The sequence below is a fragment of the Protopterus annectens genome, chromosome 1.part2 (genome assembly GCF_019279795.1).
Source record: "Protopterus annectens isolate FY-2018-M chromosome 1.part2, PAN1.0, whole genome shotgun sequence".
Lineage (NCBI taxonomy): Eukaryota > Metazoa > Chordata > Ceratodontiformes > Protopteridae > Protopterus > Protopterus annectens.
The window spans coordinates 175,625,537-175,649,448 of record NC_056727.1 but is presented as its reverse complement, the minus strand read 5'-3'; the positions used below and the strand labels follow the sequence as shown (position 1 = coordinate 175,649,448).

The 23,912-nt window shown below is 38.0% G+C and overlaps 1 protein-coding gene across 4 annotated transcripts in view; it reads right to left on the bottom strand.

Annotated features, from left to right (window-relative positions):
• Positions 1 to 23,912, bottom strand: part of TATDN3 (TatD DNase domain containing 3) — a 599,941-nt gene that overhangs the window by 537,341 nt on the left and 38,688 nt on the right. The window contains exon 1 of one of the 4 annotated variants that reach the window (XM_044055474.1): positions 19,226 to 19,244. The exons of the other annotated variants lie outside the window; for them this stretch is intronic. Coding sequence (XP_043911409.1) covers positions 19,226 to 19,228 — 3 coding nt within the window. The 5' untranslated portion in view covers positions 19,229 to 19,244. Of the gene's footprint in view, positions 1 to 19,225; positions 19,245 to 23,912 lie in introns of those variants that run through there. 4 annotated transcript variants of the gene reach the window in all.

Below are 23,912 nucleotides of genomic sequence, written 5' to 3'. Positions count from 1 at the left end.
GATACTTCCTTCTTTTAAACCTTGTTCCTCCTCTGCATGTATTGTTCCCACAATTCCCATTTTTTCTATGTAATTTGCTCATATCCTTTTCTAAAGATCCTAACTTCAGTTGTTTTATCTCTGTCACTATATTCACTGCTTCCAGTACAGTTGGTTTAGACTTTGATTTCCATTTTCTACTAACTGCTTTTTTGGAAGCACCCATAGTTAGACTCAGCAAGGCCTTACTCTGTCTAGGCAATTCAGATTCCGATCACAGCTCAACAAAATAATTTCCTTAGTTAAACCAATTTCCTCACCCAGTATCTCTGACAGAGTAGTCTTTAGGGAAACTTTAATGTCTGTCATCTCATTACACTCCCAGAAAATATGTTTCCAGTTACCTCTTTCTTCCTCATCACACCTCCAACATTTGCTGTCTACCTGAGGAAAAATTCTTTGGAGTCCACAGGGGGTATAAAAATACCTACGTAAACACTTCAAGCAAAGATCCTAAATCTTCCAGACTTTGTTGCATATTTGCGAAACATACATGTATCCCCCCCGTTGATTCTTTGTGAATTGCTTATCCAATCTATCTTCCCAATCCTTTCTAACTTCTTCTGATTGATTCTTATAGTTATCATGCAATATTTTGTATGCTCTACTAATTATTTGTTTTCTAATAGCAGCTTCTGTTCTAGATTCTACTAAAAACTCTACCAGTGCTGGTCTTTGGCTTAAGATTCCCTATTTCTTTTTCTTTTTTTACACACTGATGTCAGTCCTTGAAGGGAAGGCAATCTCTATCCTGCAGTCCAAATAAATTCTATTTTCCCCTCTCTAATTACTTGCTCCCAGTAACTTGGTTCTTTTGCCAGTTTTCGTCAATAAATTACAGCCCCCCTTACCTATTGTCTGTATCCCTAATTGCAGTCATCCCTATTGGCAGAATCTCCTTTCTTCATTCTCATGTTGGCTTTGTTCTTAGAATACTTTCTGCTACTTTATGAATATAATATTCTGCATGTTTATTGTTATTCTCCTTAAGGATTTGCATCAAAAATCCCAGTCTCTCATTGTTTCTTCAACTTCCACTCTGTTTACGATCATCCCTTTCCACTTTGAATTATAGGTTTCTGCTTGGATTGTATAGGAGCCTTAACTGTGTAGCTCTGAAATACCCCTGCAAATCAGGTAATCCCAAACCATCTTGTTCTATTAGAAGAATCAACTTATCTGCTTAACTGTTGCTGTTTTTCCCTCCCAGATAAAATCCTTCAGGTCTTTATTAATTGCTATCCACAACTTCTCCACTGGTTGATAAAAATACACCTGACCTGTGTATAAAACTAAAGAGAATAAAAACATTTTAACTGCTTATATCTTGATATCCATATAGCAGAGCTTCCTGTTTCTCAGTTTTTGGATGATCTTTTGTTCAGTCTCTTCCCACGTATCCTTAGCTGTCACACCAGAATCTTCTTTAATCCCTACTCCTAAGTGCTTCATTTTATCATATCCCCATAAATATGGATATTGCTAAACCAATTTGTGTGTCAGTACACAATTTACAGCTATTACCTTTGTTTTATCTTCATTAATTTTGTAAAATACTGAAACTGCCTCAAAATGTTCCACAACACTGAAATGTCCTTTTCTGGTTTATCAGGTATAAATAATAACATCTGCAAATAAAGCCAGTTTTTCTTGACTTCCATACCAATCATATCCTTGAATTTCTGAGTCCCTTAATTGCTTTTTCAGTGGTTCTAAGTATAATGCAAATAACAAAGGGGAAAGATGACACACCTGCCTGGTTCCTCTGCTCAAACAGAAATTATCAGAGAGGAACCCACCCACTTTAATTTTCACCTCTGATCCCTCATATATCCTCCTAATCAACCTTACAATTTTATTAAGTAATGCAAATTATTCCATTGCCCTGCTCATAAACTTACAGCTTACTCTGAAGAATACTTTCTCTGCATCAAAACCCACCAACAACAGTGGTATTTTCTTACATTCTTCTTCCATCTAGATCATCAATGTTCCATTAATGTTATCAAATGTTTGCCTCCCCTCCACAAAACCACACTGATCCATATCCATCAATACTGGCATTACCTTTGTTATTCTTTTAGCCATTATAGACATAAATACTTTATAATCATAGTTTAGGACTGACATGGGCCTGTATGAAGTTGGATCTGATAGGTCTTTACCTTATTTTGGTTTCACAGCCACTACCGCTTTCTTCCAGGATGTTGGTGCTGCTTCTCCTTTTAAAATACGGTTAAGCAAAACTTCCCAGATCTTTATCAGTTTTTTCCCCTCATAGCTACCTTTAACCTTGGCATATTTAAGTCTTCCATAAACATTTCCATTTGTACCATTTCTTGATTTTCATATTTCTCTGCTTTATACAGACTTTCATAAAGTTTCCAAAATACTTCTAGTACCTCTACAGAATCTCTTGTTATCTTTCTTGTTATAGGCTCCCTAAGTCTGGTAATGACCTTTTCTACTTTCTGTTGCCTGAGTCGTCATACTAAAAGTTTTTGCACTCTGGAGTTATCAAAAAAAAAGTTGCTTAACAGCAATCTTTCTAAACTCATTCATATTATCCAGGTAATTCCTTATTTTCTGTTTAGAATTCTGCAACTTCTCCTCTTCTTGTTCTGTGGGAATCCTCCTATTCTGCAATACCTTAACATTTGTCAGTCACTCTAAATAATTCTTGTTATTTCTCTTTTTCTTATATTTCCACCATAATTTTAAACTTCAGTTTAATTTTATGCTACTCCCAAGTTATATTTTCAGGAAAAAGTTTCTATCTTCTCTAATAACTCTTGAATAATTCCCACTACCCATTCCTTAAATTCCTCTCTTTTCAACAGATAGGTGGGAAAGCGCCAGTGTCTCATTTTTATTTCATTGTCCTTCATTTTTATTTTAATTTTTATTGGTGCATGATCTGAAATAGTTATTGGATGTATACAGTGCTTTTTTTGTAAATAAAAAGGTAGTATGCATATGTTGCATTCAGGTCAACCCCCCTTCATACACTCAGCCCCCACCACCACCACCACGCAGCCATTCCAATGTCCCATTATTTGGTTATTTCTCCCCAGTTGCCATAAACACCGTTCAAAACTCTCAGTGTGCATACTTTGTCTGCTTTACTTCTATACTTCTTGCTCACTCAACTGAGTGCAGTGAGATCATATTCTGATTTCAGGCACTCCTACTGTGTACAAAGAGAGCATCTGGGAAACAGAAAAAAAAAAAAATTTAAGCTTGTTTCCTGCCTTTCCTGTTAAGTGGTATAGACTATTTGTAGGCTTCTGAGCCCCCAAGCCCTTCTGTGTTGGAGGGAAGCCTTCTAGCTTAGTTTTTTTGTTCTTATAACTAGCCAGTTTTCTAGTTTCAGCACTCAAATCTGTTTCTTTGATCTCAGCACTTGTTCAGAAAAAAAAAAAAAAATTCATCTGCTTTTACTGTACTTGTGTTTCTACCCACTTTTTTTACTTTTGCATCATCTTAAAAGTACTCAATTGTATTTATTACTGCTTGGTGTAACACATTCTAAGCCTTTTGGTTTAAACACTTGGGCTTCAGACCAGTTGTTTTGCACTGAGAGGGTTTGTGGTCTGCACTGTAGTGGCAGAACAGGTAGCTTACATCCTTCTAGGTTGGGAACTGCTGATTGAGGGCTCAGTGTCTGTTATTCTAAAAGTGTATTAATTCTGGTTTAAGCACTTGGGCTTTCAGGCCAGTTATTTTACATTAAGAGGGTTCGTGGTCTGCACTCTTGTGGGAGGAGAGGCTGGACTCTGCCCTTCTGAGCTGGGAATTTCTGGTTGAAGGCTTATAGTGGATGCATATCTGAACTGCTTCTTACTGAAGTTGGTGCGCCTTGTTTGCTGTGGCATAGACTGGATTCGGGCCTGCTGGATCTAGCTTTGTTTGTGTAACTTGAGCACTAATCCAGGCATTCTCTAAATTATTCAATTGTATTTATTACTGCTTGGTAGTAACTTGATTAAAGTGTAGCTATCATTCTAAGTCTTTTGGATTAAGCACTTGGGCTTCAGACCAGTTGTTTTACATTAGGAAGGTTTGTGGCATGCACTGTGGTGGCAGGACAGGTAGCTTTCATCCTTCTAAGTTGGGAACTGCTGATTGAGAGCCCAGTGTCTGTTATTCTTAAAGTGTATTAGTTCTGGTTTAAGCACTTGGGCTTCAGGCCAGTTATTGTACATTAAGAAGGTTTGTGGTCTGCACTCTTGTGCGAGAAGAGGCTGGACTCTGCCCTTCTCAGCTGGGAATTTCTGGTTAAAGGTTTATAGTGCCTGAATATTTGAACTGTATCTTACTGAAATTGGTACACCTTGTTTGCTGTAGCATAGACTAGATCCAGGCCTGCTGAATCTAGCTTTGTTTATATGCTTGTTGTTTGTTTGCTTGTTATTTCCTGGAACGCTAATTCCACCTAATACGGCTTCTCAGCTTCTGTGGATCACTAGTGATATCTGCATTGCTTACTGTACTTATTTCCTTGTTTCACTTGAAAGAAAGTTACTGTTTGTCATTTTTACATTTAAGTTACCTGTAACACATTGCACTTAAGTTACCTGGCACTTGCTCACTAAAGCAATTATATAAGTCAGCACTAAAAATTAAAAGCACTACACCCTCACTCCCCACTGGCCCTGGTTTTCAATTATTAAGGAATTCCCAATATTATTCTAGCATGTCCAAAGGTCAGTTGTCAATCTCCTCTCCGGTCCAGCTGGTGAATCTGGGAATCTTGAGGCAATGTTACAACTGCCTCATGTACACAGACAACCCTCTCCTCCTCCCAACAAATTCCAACACATGTGAGAGATGCAACCATATAGCCAAACTGGAGGCTAAGCTCTCTCAACTCAGTACTGGCATAACCAGTCAGGAGGAGAAGGAAACCGCACTCACTACAATTCCAGTCTCACATAGACCTACCACGACAGCAAACCAAACACATAATCACACAAAAACATACTCGGAGGCTCTAAATAAAGATCTGCCAAGCAGCAGAGACCTCCAAAGCAGACACCCAAGCAGCCGCTACCCCAAAACAAAACACGTGCAACACATATCTCACAAAGCCAGTGTGCCAAACAGTCACAGCCCTTAAGACTAAACAACACACCTGATACACTTGTAATAGGTGACTCTATCACAGGCACACTGACGCCCCGCTAACCAGGCTGAACAAGGAGAGGGTCACGGTGAGCAGCCTGTAGGATCCGCCACATAACACAAGCACTCAGGTCACTCCAAGGCAAGTACAAATATGACTCAGTCATTGTCCATGCTGGTGTGAATGACCTGAGACGTACCTTCCTGGACTACATGAAAAGAGACATAAAGGAGCTCTCTGAGCATGTAGCCCAGGCCAGTATGACCCTGACCTTGAGTAGCATCTTACCCTCACCAAGAATGATGCCACAATATGAAGACAAGATGATCAATTTCAACAATTGGCTTAAGTACTGGTGTCATTCAAAGGGGATCCAATGCCTGTCAGCTTGGGATGATATGCTCGACAAGCCACGATGCTTCGCTAGGGACGGCTTGCACCTGTCACCCCTGGGCTATGCTACCCCCATAGTGCCTTTTTAGGCAAGGCTCAAAAGACAAACCCACCTCCATAGGTATCACAAGGGATAAGAAACTAAGAGTAATGCTACTCAACGCCAGAAGTCTAAACCTCAAGATGCACGCACTTGAAACTCTCCTTAGCATGGAGAACATCGATATCTGTGCAGTAACAGAAACCTGGTTCAGGGCTGAGCACCCCAGCACTACCAGGTTATACCTCATACCATGCTTTTGGCCCCAAAACTTGGACCGAACCACAAAAGGAGGGGAGTATCGATATTCATCAAAGATACCCACACCTCCAGGTTGGTGGCAAAGCACAAAGCATCAGAGACTATCCATGTGCAACTAACAGTGGGTAAAACTGCCTTCCAGTTTATAGCCTGCTACAGACCACCCTCCCAAACCCAGGAACCCCACTCGGCCTTCCTGAGAACACTGGAAAATATGAAGGTCTCTCCAAACACCATTATACTCTTCAACTACCCAAACATAGACTGGGAGCATTACTTTAGCTCCAACACCCTAGCCCAAAGGTTCCTAGAATTTATAAACTCAAATGCTATGGAACAACTTACCACTCCCACAAGAGGGGAAAACATACTGGACCTGATCATCACCAACATGGGGCTCTATGCTCCAGACCAGAAGTGTATCCCTCACTGGTAAGATCAGATCATAAACTAATCTCACTGGATATTCACATCCCGACCCCACCCCCTGCCCAGAAAACCACAGTGAAAAACTTCTCTAAAGCAAATTTCACACTCCTCAAAACCGAGGTGGAATCCTTCAAAGCCCCCTGGCCTGTGGAAAATACGGCCCAGACCGCAGAATCCTTTATAAATGCATTCTATGAACACCTTCAGGAATGCATGGATCATGCGATCCCAAATAAAACCAAGAACCAATCCTCCAAAGGCAGACGTCCTGTCTGGTGGACCCCAGCCATAAACAAACTATACAATAGAAGGAGGAAGCTACTAAATGATAGAGCAAAATCCCAAAAAGGGAAGGCATCACTGATCAGTATTAGCAAAAATCTACGGGCACACATAAAATTGTCTAAGGCCAGCTTCGAGAGAAAAATTGCACAGGACACTAAGGATAATCACAAGGCTTTCTTTAGTTATGTTAGGAACCTGGGTGGTAATTCCCAGATATGCTCAGAATTAGTCCAAAATGACAAAAATACACCGAAGCCACAGACATTGCCAACATCCTAGCTGACAGGTTCAGCGCAAACTCCCCCCCCCCACCAAAAGGGCAAATATCTATCCCAGCAGAGTGCTGCCCCCCTGACATCTCAGATGCTCAGGTAAGAGACGCCTCTCCAAAGCAAAAACACAGCATCAATGGGACCAGATGGTGTCCCAGGCTCTACATGAACTCCAAGAAGAGCTAAACCCAAACATAAAACTACTGCTCAATCTCAGCCTTACTACAGGATATGTGCCCAAAGAGTGGCGTACAGCAACAGTGGTCCCTCTCCATAAAGGTGGTGCCTCAACGGATCCTGGAAACTATCGCCCCATAAGCCTGACTAGCTTGGTCTGCAAAGCTATGGAAAGGATCATCATGGACCTCATAAATAAAGATATTGGGGACCTACAAACACTGGATCCTACCCAGTTCGGCTTTGTTAAGGGCAGATCCTGCCTCTTAAACCTGGTTGATTTCTTTGAAACAGTCACCAAGGTGATTGGGGAAGGTGGTCCACACAGCCTACCTGGACCTCGCAAAGCCTTCGATACAATACCCCACTGGCATTATAGATAAGCTCACCAGCTTAAATAAAAACCCCTATGTCACTAGATGGATTGCAAACTGGTTCAAGGACAGAACCCACATGGTTAGAATTGCTGGAGCCATGTCAGACTCCAAACCAGTTACAAGTGGTGTCCCACAAGGCTCAGTCCTGGGACCTCTCTTGTTCGGTATATATTTCGAGGTACAGGCCAACACGGAAGGACTGTGGCTGACCAAGTTCGCAGATGACTGCAAACTGGGCCATAATCGACTCTCCAGCCGACACAAGCATCCTCCAAAAGGGCCTCATAGAAACAGACAACTGGTGCCAGAGCCATGGCCTCAAGCTAAATGCCAAAAGTGTATAGTCATCCCTTTGGCAAAAACAAAGTGCCCACAAATTACCACATAGGCGGTAATCCATTAAGTACAGAAGAAGTAATTAGGGACCTGGGGACCCAAGTTGATAGCAATCTCTCATTTGACAACCACGTAGCCAAAGTGGTTAGAAAACATTTTATATAGCCCACCTAATCATGAAGGGATTCACATCTAGATCAGGGAGGTCATCGTGCCTCTTTACTCATCCCTCATCAGGCCCATAATTGAGTACAATGTCCCTTTTGGGATGTACCTTACCAGACACCTGCAGCAACTGGAAAGACCCCAAAAGTACCTCACCAAGAGGATCAAAGGGCTCAAACAGATGCCATATGCTGCCCGGTTAAAGAAACTCCAGCTCTACTCAGTGGCATACCGCCTGTTCAGAGGCGATCTGTGCCTGACGATAAAGCCATGTCCAGCCCGAATTAATGGACATGCTGCACCTCAGAAAATCCAAATCCCATCGAGCAGAGACTTGAACCTCAGCACTGAAATAAATAGGACATGCTGGAGGGACAGATTCATAACCCAGAGGCTCCCTTCACTCTGGAATAAAATCCCAGTCCAGGTTAGGCAGAGTCCCTCATTGACTCTCTTCAAGAGGAATCTTGATGAGTGGATGGGAGATCGGTATCACTTCTGTGTCACTGTTAGACAGAGGCACAGTATACTAACCTCGAAAAAGGGCATAGCAAAATAAATTTAAAATGGGTGGCGAAAGCCAAACACATTCTGGCTAGGCTTATAAATGCCCTAGGGCAGATAGCCTAGTATGAACCTATGAACCTATAATGATTACAGATATTTGGATTTAATTTAAAACTTACAAATTTTACAGCACAAACACTGATAGACATTTGCTAACAAAGCAATACAATCTCACAATGAAAACAGACTTTGCATTAAAACTTCTGTGTCTCTGAAACTTACATTCATTGAAACAGTGTTAATACCCAGATTCAAAGAAAATGCATTTGGCCAGTGGCAGATTGTTTACCTTTGGGCTGTTTTCAGATCATAAACCCCTTACACACATTTTAGGACCATGCAAAAGCTCTTTGATTCAATTTGATTGTATTAAATTATAATATATAATAATTAAATTATAATTCTTGTATAATACAGCACCACTTGTAGAGTGTGTTTTAGATTAATAGCCAGTTAGCAATGAAACAAAACATATGAACCAATAATGCCACAACTGCCCACTTCAGAAAATTTCAACCATAAAAGGCCACTCAAACTTCTGTCATTACAATCCACCAATATTTTTCAATATGCACAGTCTCTGCGGAAGTAAAAGCCATCTGAATAATTCCACATTAAATAGATCTGAGTCTATAACTAATAAAAAGGTTGCTGCAAGCAAAAAACTTTATATTTCAGTGCTTCATCTACAAATTCACTGCCTGCTGCCCTTGAAGAATAAATTGTCTGTATTACATGAAAAAATGATTTGCTGGTAATATCGCAATAGGAAATGCATGGCAAACTAAAACAGATTCATTTTTACTAGGCATCTTATCCAAAGGTGGACATACTCAGGACTGCAGCACCCCACCCCCTTAAAATTCAACACAGTATCAGCAATCCATCTACATGCTGAGGGAGTAGACCCCTCAACCTTCTGCATCAAAACACAAATATGCTACCTGCTGTGCTACTAACACTGCTTTAAAACTCTGAAAGCAAAATACTGATACAATTTGCTAAACAAAACAGTTGCATATTGTGGGTAGAGGATTCAGGCTCTTGTTCTTTGTAGCTAAGGTACAGGGCTTGAGCCTAAGCAAATTACTAACCACCTGCTAACCCTAACTAGGGCATTTCACTGTCTCACATACACCTTAACCTCTTAGTGCAAGAAATCTGGACAAAGAATAAAATCAATAGGGACAGATTATAAATATTGCTCTCATAAACTTAGAAATTTGCTAGAATAACAGGATTTGTGTTAGTATGCATTTTTTCTAAAGGCTATAAAGTCTAAAACTGAAATATCTGTCATTATTTAGCCACTTCAATCTTTTTATGAGGAACAAAAAAAAATATGGTGCAAAAATCTGGACATTCCGCAAAAACCTACTTATCTCACACACACACACAGACACGCACACGCACACACACACGTGCACACACACGCACACACACACACACACACACACACACACACACACACACACACACACACACACACACACACACACACACACACACACACACACACACACACACACACACGGACTACTACAACCCCCAACAGCCACATCTCTCTGAAGTCAAAAGGTGACTTCAGTCTTTTGATGATGTTAGTTTTTTTTCACTGACTGTGGTAATCTATGCTACCTAGTGATTTTATGAAGCACTTATCAGCATAAATCAGCAGTCACCACTGACAGGATGAGGGCATATGTCTAGTTAGGATTTGCTGCACCCCCGAATTGCTTCATTACCATCTGCCATGGCTAGGAGGACCACTTTCTGTCCTGAGGCTCCTGCTATTGGGAAAACACTGTAGTAGAGTGGCCACTAAATTGGAAAGAGTTACTTCAAGGGGAAGCCACTGGTGGTAAGACTTGCACTCATGGTAATCCTTTCTGAATTCCAGCATACCTCCATAATAATGGCTTTGCAGCAGCTCACAACAGCACACCATGAAATGCCAGGTTCCAAGACTGTTAACGTTACATGAGTAATGGAACATTATGGAATTTTTTCAAACTATGGTACTATGACTCGTCAACTGATGCTTATTTAGACATATTCTGAATATCTGCACCAGATAATTAGACATGCAGGTTACAGCAGCTATATGACAAGTACCCTGTAACTGAACAAATTAAACTGATTAATTTTCTCATAAGCCAAAGTTTAGACAATTTAATTAAATTATTACTATACACCCACCATATATTTTTGTCTGGCTACAAAAAAAAAGTGTTTTCTGCATTGTGGAAAATTCTAGGGAATACTGTATAATATATTATCTTTAAAAAAAATTATGTTTCATAATAGGCTGGCCATAGAAGTTTCACTTTCAATTCACCTCAGAGAGAATCATTTAACTGTGTGAATTTTGCCACTGGATCCATAAAGCATTCATTTTAAACTTTACCCAGCAGGCAATTCAAAAATTAAATACTTTGTAAATGGCCAGTTGGGAAACTTGATCTGTAAATCTGGGAAATCACTTGTCTTCTTTATACTATCCCATGAGACAAGGAGAGTCATGTAAATAATCACTTAGATAAGTTAATAATTATTTTGCCACAGTTCTGATAAGTGATTGGGAAGCAGGACTAGCAGCTCTGTCATTTAGGACATTATGAGAACAGTAGGATGTTGCCACCAAAAGTCCCCTTGTACATCTTACTGACAGTAAATGACTACCACAGCTAAACGGTGAAAACAGTATGGTTTGGCAGTTGGCTTAGAGGATTAAGGTACTTTTAATAAGTTATTTCTTGTGGACCAGGGGTGCAAAGTTTGATTCTGAATAAGTCACTTAACCAGATACTGTTACTAGACTGAGCCTGAAAAAGGTCTGTTGAGATCAATGATCTACTCCAGAAATACAAATAAAATAAACCCACTTAACAATAAAATCTGCAACATAGCATTTTTTGGCATGTCAGGCTAAACTTTTCATGCTTATCTTCAGGTTAAACTTTTTATGCTTATCTATCAGCTATAATGCTGCAATATCAACAGAACTAAAAAAAAAAAACTTAATGGCAGAATGCTTCTAATAAATGCATAGTGGTTCACATTATCGGAGTCCTTCCTCCATCATGAATCAAAATCTATTCTCACAAAAAATAAACAAAAACAGATGCATTTAATTACATAACATAGTGCCTAAATGTATCTGATGGGTGGCGAAATGAGCTAGTGGTGAACATCAGCAACAATCGAAGAGCATGCTGGAAACACAATGTAATACATTTGTGGATTAAGAACTCATATAAGCTAATGTATATTTCCTTATAGCAATGATTTGGACTTAATATGCCTTACGCAGTTAATTGACATAAAATAGTGCTGAAAACAAAACTTTCTCTGCTGTAAATCTCCCTTGTTAATTACATGCTACATCAGTTTATGAAAAATGTATAGTGGATAGTAAATAATAATTATCAATAGTAGGCACAGAAGTAGATTATTAAGTCAGAAACTTAGCAGGGAACAATGCTAACTACTGACTTAAAAAATCCCCCTTCCCTATCCAACTTATAAATTACTAGTACATGACACACTGAAACAGTGTTCTTGCAGGGAAAATTCAGTCAATCCCTATCTTTAAGGTTTATTGTTAGGATCGTCATTCTTTCTCTCTTACAGCCAGTGTGCAGAATAGTCAAATAAAAACTAAATTAACCTTTTCAAATATATACCTGCCTGCCTAAGTGGAAAGATAAACAAACAACCCTACTGGTCTATGCAGCCTGCTATCCAGAGAACAGTGGACTTTAATTACTTGAGCTGAACTGTATTTCAAACTTAAACACACATGCACACCTACCTACCACTCACTTGTCCGTTCATAGTCCGTAGTCCAAATGCCTTTAGGAATTCAAATTCCGTGCACGTGAAAGAGGAAGACGTAAACCATCTGTCGCACAGATGCAGAAGACCTTTTACATTTGTGCGACAGGACACAAATGGTGTTGTAGCCCTTAAAAAAGTAAGCGTTGTTTTTTTTTTTTGTTAATTAAATAAAATTAATGTTCCTTCCCCCTGCTAGCACAGCAGCAGAGGTCCCAGTATGCTGTACCAGAACGTACTATCTCAAAAAAAAAACCCTGGATATATATCAAAACTTTGAATTAAATGCACATGTTCCTGTGAAATATAAGTTCTGTCTAGTCTAGCCCAACTTTTGTATCTTAGGCAATAATAAGTAAATTTACTCTGAACTTCTACCACTGAATTCACATCTTCCAAGCTAAATATTTTCATAACTTTCTTCAAAAATCTACCTTCCTTTGTTATAGTTTTCTTTCTGGGTTCCCCAGACACATCTTCACTACTGCAAATAAAATTCCAATCCTACCTATAAGTAATATTCTCTGCTGAAAGCTGATTATTTCTCGCAGAATTTTCTTAAGCTCCATTATTGCAGCTTTAGACAGAATATAAATACATGCCAGTGTAATCCTATTCCCTTGCCAGTAACCCCTTAGTACTACAAATCCTCTTCTATCACCAATTGAGCTCCTCTTGCAAATTAATATAAGTACCCCTCTTTTCCTTTGACCCAGGTATTCCACTGAATAACCATCCTGAAAACATTTCTTTATGAAATTCACATATTCAATTCTTTCCAAATGTCTCCTGTAGCACAGCTGTTTGTACTATATATTTTTAATATTGTTCACTACTCTCTTTTTTGTATATATCTGTGAGACCATTAACATTTAAAGATAATACAGAAAGTGTCATTATTTTAAAAAGTTATTATTCCGACCTTTTATGTGCAACAGATTTTTGCTACGTATCTAGTTCTAGTTTTTGTGTTACATGCATGCACTAATGTTTGGCAGGTTAATCTGTTATACAGTTGTTTCCTGTCATATCCATTTGAGCCTATGTCACATCTTACAAATTGTTTTATTTTATTGAAAGCCCGCAAATAAAAAAAAAAACAAATACACACCCAATGCACCCCTAAAACCTATTAACTTAATACTAACGTGCAAAACTATGTACATCTTCAAATATTGAAGTTTTACCCTCCTAAACTGCCAGCCACACTCACAAACTTGTGTTAACCTAAAAGGAAGGTTATCCATGCTAAGACATGGTACAACCTGTGCTTCTACTAAGTGCTGTCAGGTTTTGTCTTATCTTTATTACTCTCCAAGACTGGGAAAAATACTTGAATGCTATCAAAAAACATTATTTACTAGCCATTGAAAGAAAACAGCATTCTGTTTTTATTGCTCTTTATCAGATTGTCTCTATGAAGACATGAGAACCAGATAAAGAGTTGCTTCTATAAGCATTTGCTTGAGGAAAGCTTTACTACACTCAATGCTCTTTTTAATATATTTGCTTTCTTTTAAAACTTGTTACTAGATCACGCAAAGGACCTTAAACCAGTCATTCTTCTATGCAAGAATGAGAAAAAACACATAATTTGTTGTATCATGCTATTTTGACCAGACTTTTCTTCTTTTTTATGTTGTTGTGCCTACTTTCTTAAAAATGAATAAGGAGAAGGAGAAAATAAGGAAAAAAAACAAGGGCACATGTTTACTTTAGTATTCTCACTACACTTGAAAATAACTGAGAAAACTTTACTTCATAGCATGCAGATTAAATCAGGCATTATAAAAATACTACTTTTAAGATCAAAATTTTGTTTTACTTACAGTTAACTTTCTCCCTCCCCTTCCCCTCTTCTAAGTTCTTCCAAGCATTAATGACATGAAGTAGGGCATGTTTCAGAATCCCCTACAAGTTTAGTAATGTAAAAAAATCCAATATTTCCATGTTTTCTTATTCTGTCATGTTTTACAAATATAATTAATGCTTTGTAATCCCACATTTATTTGTCAATTTCTGACTTGCTGGTTTTATTCCTGTTTATCTCCATCTCCCAAATCCAGTCTCTGCTTCATTTCCAACATACTCTCAGTTCTTACAGTCAAGTCTAGTGGCTTTTTTCTGTCTCTCAAACATTCTCTATTGAAACATTGGAAAAGGTTTCAGTGACAGAGTCTCCCTACAAGGCGAACAAAAAGCAGAATCTCCTTCTGTTTCACAGCTTACTTTCAGATGGACAAACATTTGTATTTCCTCCTTAGCATGTAAATAATTCTGTCCTTCCAGGAAAAAATATTCTAAAGATAGCTGGGTATAGCAGTTTGAATCCCAAGCCTGCTTCTTGACATTTCCTGATTAGTGGAATAAATGTACTTGTCTTCTGCCTGATGTATAGTAAATAATCATTTTCCACAAATACTTTACTGTCTCTTGCTTTTAGTACTTTGTTCTTCTGCCACATTTTTGTCAAAATCAACTGCTTCTGCCGATAGGATTGCATCTTTACTATTAAATGTCAAGGTTGCTTTCTCATGGACAGGTTTGGAACACACACAATTTGCCCTTTCAATTAAGAAATCTTGCTGTGGAATACCAGTCCAGTTGCTTAATTGTGCTTTCATAGAATTAATACAATCTGTTCCTTCCAGCTTCTCTGGTACAGCAGAAAATATCAGGTTTTCCCTATGTGCTCTGTCCTGTGATTCTATTATTTTTTTAAACATCTCTTCTTGAGCAGTTTGATATTCAGCCAGCCTTTTCTTCATTTTTGACCTCTGATTTTTTGCAGTTTTATCACCACATCTGAGTATCTCTCTAAAGCTTCTTCCATTTTTTTCCAGGCTTTTGTTATTTGAGATGATATACTCCATCATTTTTTTATTTAATATAATCAGCTCTGTGCACATTTGACTCATTCTCCTCTAGGTTACTGAAAGTCATGTCTTGGACCAGAGCTGGAGCTTGCACTGCTTTTTGCTGAACAGTTGCAGAATTCTTCCCAGTTAGTGTTTTTCCTCACCTTTTGTGATTGATTTTCTTTCAGGTTCTCTGAATTTCCTTTCTGTTGGCATCCAGGCAGTGCATTTACTAACCAGTTACTGAAATTTGCATAAAAATGCTGGCTCTCTCTTCTGAGCTTCTGTTTTCACACTGGGAAAGCCAAAGTCCTACAACAGTAGATCATAAACAAAAATTAGGCTGACCCTCTGAAATAGCTGTACTAATACTGCAAGTATTCATTTTATTTTATTTTTATTTATTTATCATTTGTTGACCAGGTTAGTCCCACTAGGCTAGTAGCCTATTTTTCAGGGGAGACCTGAGGTGGTATTTATACTGGTAGGGGAAATTTGGCCAGGGCATTGGGGAATTTACCCTACTTTTTTCGATAAGTGCCATGGGGTCTTTAACATCCACCTGAGCTACCACCAACTCAAGCAGATGGTGCCTCGGTTTAACTTCTCATCCGAAGTTTAAGACCCTTCAGCAAGTAAAACTACCCTTCTCATATAATGCACTGTAGGTGTTCTGTACCTTTAGAAAATCATCTGTATAAGCACTTCAGGAATGCAAGAGAAAAAGCAGGAGGACAGAAGAAAGAGAAACCCTAGAGCAGTTACACCAATAGCCAGAGAATGAGCTCTGTCATGACGGTGAGTACATAACTTTTTTAACTGATAAAAGCAAGCCAATCTTCTATAACAAAAGGATGTATTCATAAGCAAATCTTCATTAATGTACATCTCTGTGGAAATATACCTCTGATTACAGTGGTCCCAAAGGAAGGCCTGGACCTGGAGATAACATTTAGCTTAAAGCATCTTTTAAAAGTATTCAGGGAAAACTAAGTGGCTGCTGCATAAATATTGTCTAAAGTTGCATTATGAAAAAAGGTTGTGGAAGTCACTACTGCTCTAGCAAAATGGACCTTAGGCTCAAATTAAAGAGGTCTTCCATGTTTATCATGACAATATTGAATGCAGCTTGATAACCATCTGGACCATGTAAGTTTGAATGCTCTTGGTCTAGTCTAGATTTGGTGAACGATATAAAATTTGGTCATCCTTATATACGTCTTTTGTTCTGTGAATTTAACATCCAAGTTCTCTATGAATATTCATATATTAAGGGGGTATTCTCCTTAAATAAAAAGTAGGGGAAAGCAGACAGATTGATATACTAATTCATACAGGTCTCTGCAGCCATTTTAGGGATGAAAGCGTGAATTAGTCCAAACAGAAACTGTCTTTATAAAAAAACAAGATGTCTTGATGGAAAGACTATGAAGCTCATTAAGCCTTTTTGTGGAAGCAACTGCTAACAGAAAAAAAGCATTTCCCATGACAGATATTTCCGGTTCAAAGAAGAGACTGGTTCCAATGGAAGAAGGGTAAATTATGAAGCTCATTGAGCCTTTTTGTGGAAGCAACTGCTAACAGAAAAAAAGCATTTCCCATGACAGGTATTTCCGGTTCACAGAAGAGACTGGTTCCAATGGAAGAAGGGTAAATTTCTCCATCATGAAATACAAATCCCAGAGTGGAAACAGACTCTATATATGAGGTCTAAGAGGGAAGATTTCCTTTAAGAAGGCTCTGCAAACATTAAAGAAGACTAGCAAAGAACAGTCTAGTTCTAAATGGAAAACGGAGATAGCCACATGATGGACTTTGATGGAGGAATAACAGTTTAGATGCAAAAATAACAGAAAGGTAGCTGAACACTCTTGGCACAGGTTCAGAAAGGTATCTAAGCCTTTATGTATAGCCTTGATATATAAACAAGTTAGTTTGTCTTTCTACATTATGCATTCAAGAGAATTTGGGGATGATGAAAGGATCTGTACTACTCTACTGGAAAGAGATGAATGTCTCCATACTCTACATGCCATAGTGAACATATTTGCTACAACTCGAGGGACTGGAGAATGCAAAATCCAAAAAAAGATAACATCAGTATCCTCAGAAACGTCTGTCAAGCTGAGATATGAATGGCTGTCGAATGGCTAAGTCAGAACCTGTGGCTCTAGCAGCTCTCTCTGCAGCATTGTACATCATAATCACGTTGGAGGTGGTCATGACCTAGGATAATAATTTGCCTTTTAATGGATCATCTGCCAATTACTCAAGTGTATCATGCATTTTATTAGCAAGATCCCAAATAAAATACATAAAATGCACTGCACAGTTTAGCACCCACAGGGACAATACAGAAGATACATAAACCTACTTCCTGAACCTGTCTAGCATTCTAGATTCCTAATCAGGTGTGTGGTCTGCTTTTTGCTGAAACAAGGGCACACATAAAATAGGCCAGCACTTTTTCTGATGCATTAGTCTGAAATATTTCCCAAATTTGGAGGTCATATTGGGGGGATCCCAGGGAATATATCCCGTCCTCTTCATCTAAGTCATCCACAAGAAATTTTATAGTAATTTTTGGTACAGCCTAATGGAATCTCTTTGGTACGGGGGGGGGGGCACCAAGAAGAAGAAGAGAATCTTTTTGGGGAGGTCTGCCTGTGAACTCTCTGACCTCTCACTGGGACTCAAGGACAGAGATATCCAATGCAAGTGTTCATGATGTAAAGCAGATGGTGCACAAGGCATTGCTTAAGGATACCGATGGGTTGTTGTGGGATGTCAGAAGCTGAGGGGATAAACTAGAGCTCACAGATACTGAAAGCTTTGATGTCAAGTAAGTCACTATCATTGTTGACAATTTCAGTGCTAACAATGTCACTGAAAACCCAGCACAGATGTTAAGACTGCCAGAATTAGCACCGTCAGTGTCAACAAGGCCATCACTAATGCCACAGCAGTCTGTGTCATGGCCAATGTTACCAACATAGATGCTGGAAAATCTGGCACTGAAACTGGGACTGATGCCAAAATTTACTCAGTAGGGATTCAGGCTTGCAGCCTGGTGGCCATTGCCAGGTGGAAAGACTATGGCATCAGTGACAAGTGCATGGGGATAGAAGATGTAGACTAGGGTGAGAGAATCATCTCAAAAGGGGTGGGTGAGGGAGCACTTGCTGTGTATCTGGACAATGGCCTCTGACAACCTGTCACTGAACAGTGGGCAGACCTAGGTACAGCTGTCCTAAAAGATACCTACTGAATGAGAGAGCTACCTCAACAAGACACAACTACAATCTCTAGATACTTCACAGTCTTGGACAAAATTTCTATGTATTTATCAACTATTTTAGTTACTGGCTGTGACACAGCAGAGTGCGGAGGATACATTTTACAGGTGAGAAAGGAAAGGCTTCTTTTTAGTTTAATATTACAAAATATAGTTGTCCTGGATGTTTTAGCAGAAGAAGGAGACAACATGCCTAAGGGTTCACCACGCTTAGGCTGACTTTTATGCTTATGAAGTGCAGAGTAGCAAAGATTTCCACTAAAGCAGAACTGTTGTGACTTATTAGATAAAAGCTCAGTTTGTGGGCAAGATATTATTGTAGCAGGCTTGTGAATGTTAAAAATGGTCAAAAGTTAGAGAAAAGTGACAAAACGGAGTATGACAGAAAAAAGTCAAACCTGAGGGAAAAGGTAACTGGTTTGTAAGCCATACCTCTCGAATGTACCTGGTTATAAGGAATGCTCATCATCTGAATCCAAAAGTTTCCATGTTCAACACAGGCACTTTGTTATATAAACAAGATTAAAAAAATATTGAATCATATTAATTCAATAGAATTTTTGTTAGTAGGAATTACCAGTTTTAACCACACAAGTTTGCTAGTTTACGTTATTAGTAAATATTCCATTTTTTGCCCATTTGTTTCACATGATCAAAGGCAGCATTTCACGTTTTGGAGACAGGTTGAGAGCTATGATATAAGTAGGATGGTACACAGACTTGTGAAAACGAAAGTTTTTAGTCAGAAAAATAAAAGTTATGTACTTACCATAACAACAAAACCATGCTATTTTATTCCATCTGTCTCAACCTGTGTATTACAGGATGTAATCAACTGAAGTTCCACCTCCTTTCCCATAATGCTTTGGCAACAGATGACACTGGATGAAAGTGAAGAGAATGGAGCACAGGAAGATGCTGTGGAACTTTCTGTAGAATGCCCTCAGGAAATGGAGAGCGAAGAATGTGTCCTCAGTTGAGAAAAAAACAATTTAAGAGAAAAGTTGTCTGGGTGAATAGATATAGACAGCTATATTAAAAGCAATGAAAGAAATAGACTACAGACAGTCAATAAAACCCCAAAAGTTAGAAGTTTGATAAAACAAATGAATGCAGTAATTAGGACTGTTCTTAGAGAGTCATGCAATATAACAGAAGTAAATAGGACATATTACTGTGCAGATAAACTAGCAACAGATAAAGTCTTACCACAAAAACACAGGGCAGTAAGGGAAAGGAAGGGGAAAAATCAAATACCATCATGGAAGTATTGAATAGGGAAAATTATAAAGCAATTAAGACAGGAAGTGTCACTGTTAGAAGAGTATAGAATAAGGAACAGATCAACAAACTCAGAAAGACAGACATGATAAAAACATTGTGCAGTACCAGAACAGATCAGTATCTATTGTGCACTATCGCAAATAAACTAAAAATATCAGCACAAGCAGAAATCTTAGAAGATATTCCCAGACTAAAAGATAAAACAATCCAAGATATCTATCCCTACCATAACTGTTCAATACAAGAAATGAGGACAAACTTAAACCTCCCTAAATCACACATAATAATCCTAAGACAAATCAAAGAACTGTGTTCCAGTTATCTCCAAAATATTACTATGACCAATAGTGACATAGAAACTTGTAGCAGGCTTTGAAAAACTATTATCACAACAAAGAAAACTATTACCAATTCATATAAAATGATAAATGAAATCAAATACCAGAAGGACCTCCTCTTCTCTAACTACTGGAGAAAAACTAAACCATCCATAGATGATCAGCAAATAAGCCAGGCAATCAATCTAACACTGAAGATTCTACCCTCAAAAAGTTAGCATACACTCAGCTCATGATCAATAATAATGCTTATTTTACACCTGCAATCCTACACAAATTTAACACATCAAAATCACCTTTCTGCCCACACTGTAAGGACCAGATAGCTGACTTAATCCATGTATTTTGGAGCTGTAAATGTGTCTATAAACTCTGGAACTCTCTCAAGGTACAATTACAAAAACGGGTTATCAAACATCAACATTAACTTGGGAATTCACTCTGTTACACATTCTCCCACCCAACATCCCAAGAAAACAAGCAAATACACTTTTAACAATTTTCCTACTAATGAAACTGTATATAGCTTTTAAATGGCTAGATACGATAAATATCTCTTGGGAGGGTTTTAAACAAGTAGCTATACAACACCTTTTAGCTCATAAAATAGTAATAGATAAAAGAAACAAAAACATGAAATCCAGAGAAATTTGGGAACAAACCTTTAACATCATATTAGCATAATTCATCACACAGCAACTTAGAAATACACTATAATGGAACCAAAGAACACATACAAGTTCAGATATTAAATAATAACTTGGATATTACGAATGTATATACTGTCTATATAACTGTGGAATTAACAATGAAAGCATCTATGTACATAGTGTAAATAGATATGTTGTATGACCTATATCCTGTAGTATTTGACATCAATGTGTAACATATGTATATGTGTATATGTGTATGTATGTATATATGTGTGTATGTATGTGTGTATATATATATATATATATATATATATATATATATATATATATGTGTGTGTATGTATATATATATATATATATATGTATATATATATATATATATATATATATATATATATATATATATATATATATATATGCACACAGTCATGTTGAAAGATGTTTTTTATTTGTGACATTTATTAATGTAAAAATAAAAATTATTGAAAAAAGAAAGAAATCTTAGAAGATATGCAGATACATATAAAGGAAAAGTACAAAACAAGCAATTTATTGATGACCCAAAAAAAGTTTTATAGAGAATTGGGAAACAAGGCAAAAGGAACTGAAACACCATCACATAAAGAAGAAATATATACATTTTTAAGAAATATCTATGAAGATCCTGCGGAACATAACAAAGATAATGAATGGATAGAAGAAGTAAAAGAAAGAATAAGAAGTTAAAGTGTGCAGGATATGAAATGGGATAAAGTAATGGCCAGAGAGATTGAAACAAAGTTAAGAAAAGCTCCTAATTGGAAAACCCCAGGCCCAGATGCAGTACCTAACTTCTGGCTAAAAGTATTACCATCTTTACATGAAGATTTATCCAAGAGTAAAAACTATTTATATGCACACCCCAAACAGATACCATCCTGGTTAACAACAGGAAAAAACAATACTAGTATTTAAGAGCAAACCTGCAAGCTATCCTAAAAACTATATACCAATAACTTGCCTTCTGACAATGTATAAACTATACAATGGAATTAATGCTGACAGAGTTTATAGCCATTTAGAGGAAAACTCGATCATGACATAGAACAAAAGGGTAACAAATGAAAGTCATATGGAACAAAGGATCATTTGTTGTTAAATAAAGATATAATGGAGAACTGTAAAAAGGAGAAGAATCCATGCATGGCATGGACAGACTACAAAAAAGCATTTGACAGTATCCCACATTTATGAATTAAAGAGTGCTTAAAAATGTATAAGATACATCCAACACTGATCAATTCCATTACAGCGACCATGAAACAGTGACAAACCACTTTGCAGTTAAGCCATGGTAAAGGACAAATTATTATTCCGGGGATAAAAATTCAAAGGGGGATATTCGAGGATGACTCATTGTCACCGCTGATCTTTTATCTTACCCTTAATCCATTATGCTGTCTACTTAACAGATTAGGTCATGGCTACAATTTGGCATCCAGAAAACAACAAAGTCTAAAGACTTTTCATCATCTTTTTGTGGATGATTTAAAACTATATAGTTCATCAGATAAGGAACTGAAAGCACAACTACAAGTGGCTAAAACTTTTTCAGATAATACAAGAATGTAAAGCAACCTTTAAAGCAGGAAGTTGAGGCAAGAAAACAACAGTTTGGGACAGGAATATGATATAAAAGAACTTGAGCTAGAAGGAGTGTAGAAATATTTGGAAATTGATGAAGGGTCAACACTAAAACATGAATAAATGCAAATACAACTTACTAAGGAATATTTTAGAAGACTAAAATTAATACTGAAAACAGCACTTACATCTAGGAACAAAGTCCAGGCTACAAACCAATTTGCTCTTCCTATCCCAACTTACAGTTTCGGCATGACTGACTGGCCCTAAAAGATGTTGCACAGGAAAACCAGAATGATGCTTCATGTTCGTCAAGTGATTTACAAAAATCACTGCATACAAAGACTATATATTCCCCATTCTGGGGGAGGTATGGGCCTCCTCAAAATTGATTACATGTATAAATCTGCAATTGTGAGACTGCATACATACCTGCTGACCTCACAAGACCCAAATGTAGTGAAAGTTTTAAAACCTGAGGAGAATAAGTCTAAGGTGACTTCCCTACTTAGTTTAGCAGAAGCATATCAGTGTCAAGCAGGAATGGAAATCAAACCATAAGTAGATAAAAATCAGGCAGTAACTGAATGTGCCAAAAAACAAAAGAAAGAATATAACGTGAAGGATCAGTTGAGTACGCAAGAAATGCGGAAAATGCATAAATATAGTTGCAAGTGTAGAAAAGGCTTGCAACAACCTCATGTTGACCAGGATTAAATGCAGTAATGGTTAAGGAGAGGTGAATTTAAACCAAAAAAATAAAAGGTTAATATTGGCGGCCCAAGATAGTGGACTATTTACACATTTGTTTACAAAATCCATAGAACATGTGGGATAAACAGACAAATGTAGATTTTGTAAAACAGAATTGCAAACAGTCACATATCCTATTGCTGGTTGTGATACACTAATGGCAGAAGGAATGTAAGGCATAATAATGTCGCAAGACTGTTGCAATGAAGTAGCTGAGAAGCACTGCAAACATGAGCCACAATGCATTATCGAAAATGATGAAGTTTATATCACATGGGATCACCCATTGCCAACAGTTGAAAAAAAAATAGTAGAATCATGGGTTTGCACCTCTACTACACTGATTTGAGCAGCATCTTCTGTGGCTGTGCAATCCAATCTGGGAGTGGCAGTCTCTTCCACAATCTGGGCAGCACTAGGCAGATGTCAGTCTGGTATCAAGGGCATGGATCTTCCTGAGGGCCCTCTTATCCCTTGCTCTTCTTGCCAAGGTGGTTTTATATATAGTGTGAGATTTCTTCACTTCCTGTTTCCAGGCAATCTTGTCTGAAGCAAGAGAATACCAATTGTTCATTCTGATGGAGAGAGCACTGAGGTCATGCTTACATATATCCTTGCAGCACAATCTGGGCCTCCCTTTCAGCTTCTTTCCAGACTCCAGCTATCCAAAAAGGAGGTCTTTTGGTATTCGTACATCTGTCACGTGTGAGACATGACCCAATCTCTGTTAAAGGAGGGTGAACATGGAGGTGGTGCCCATTCCCTCAAGCTCTGTGCTGTAATGGATCTTATCCTGCCACGAGAT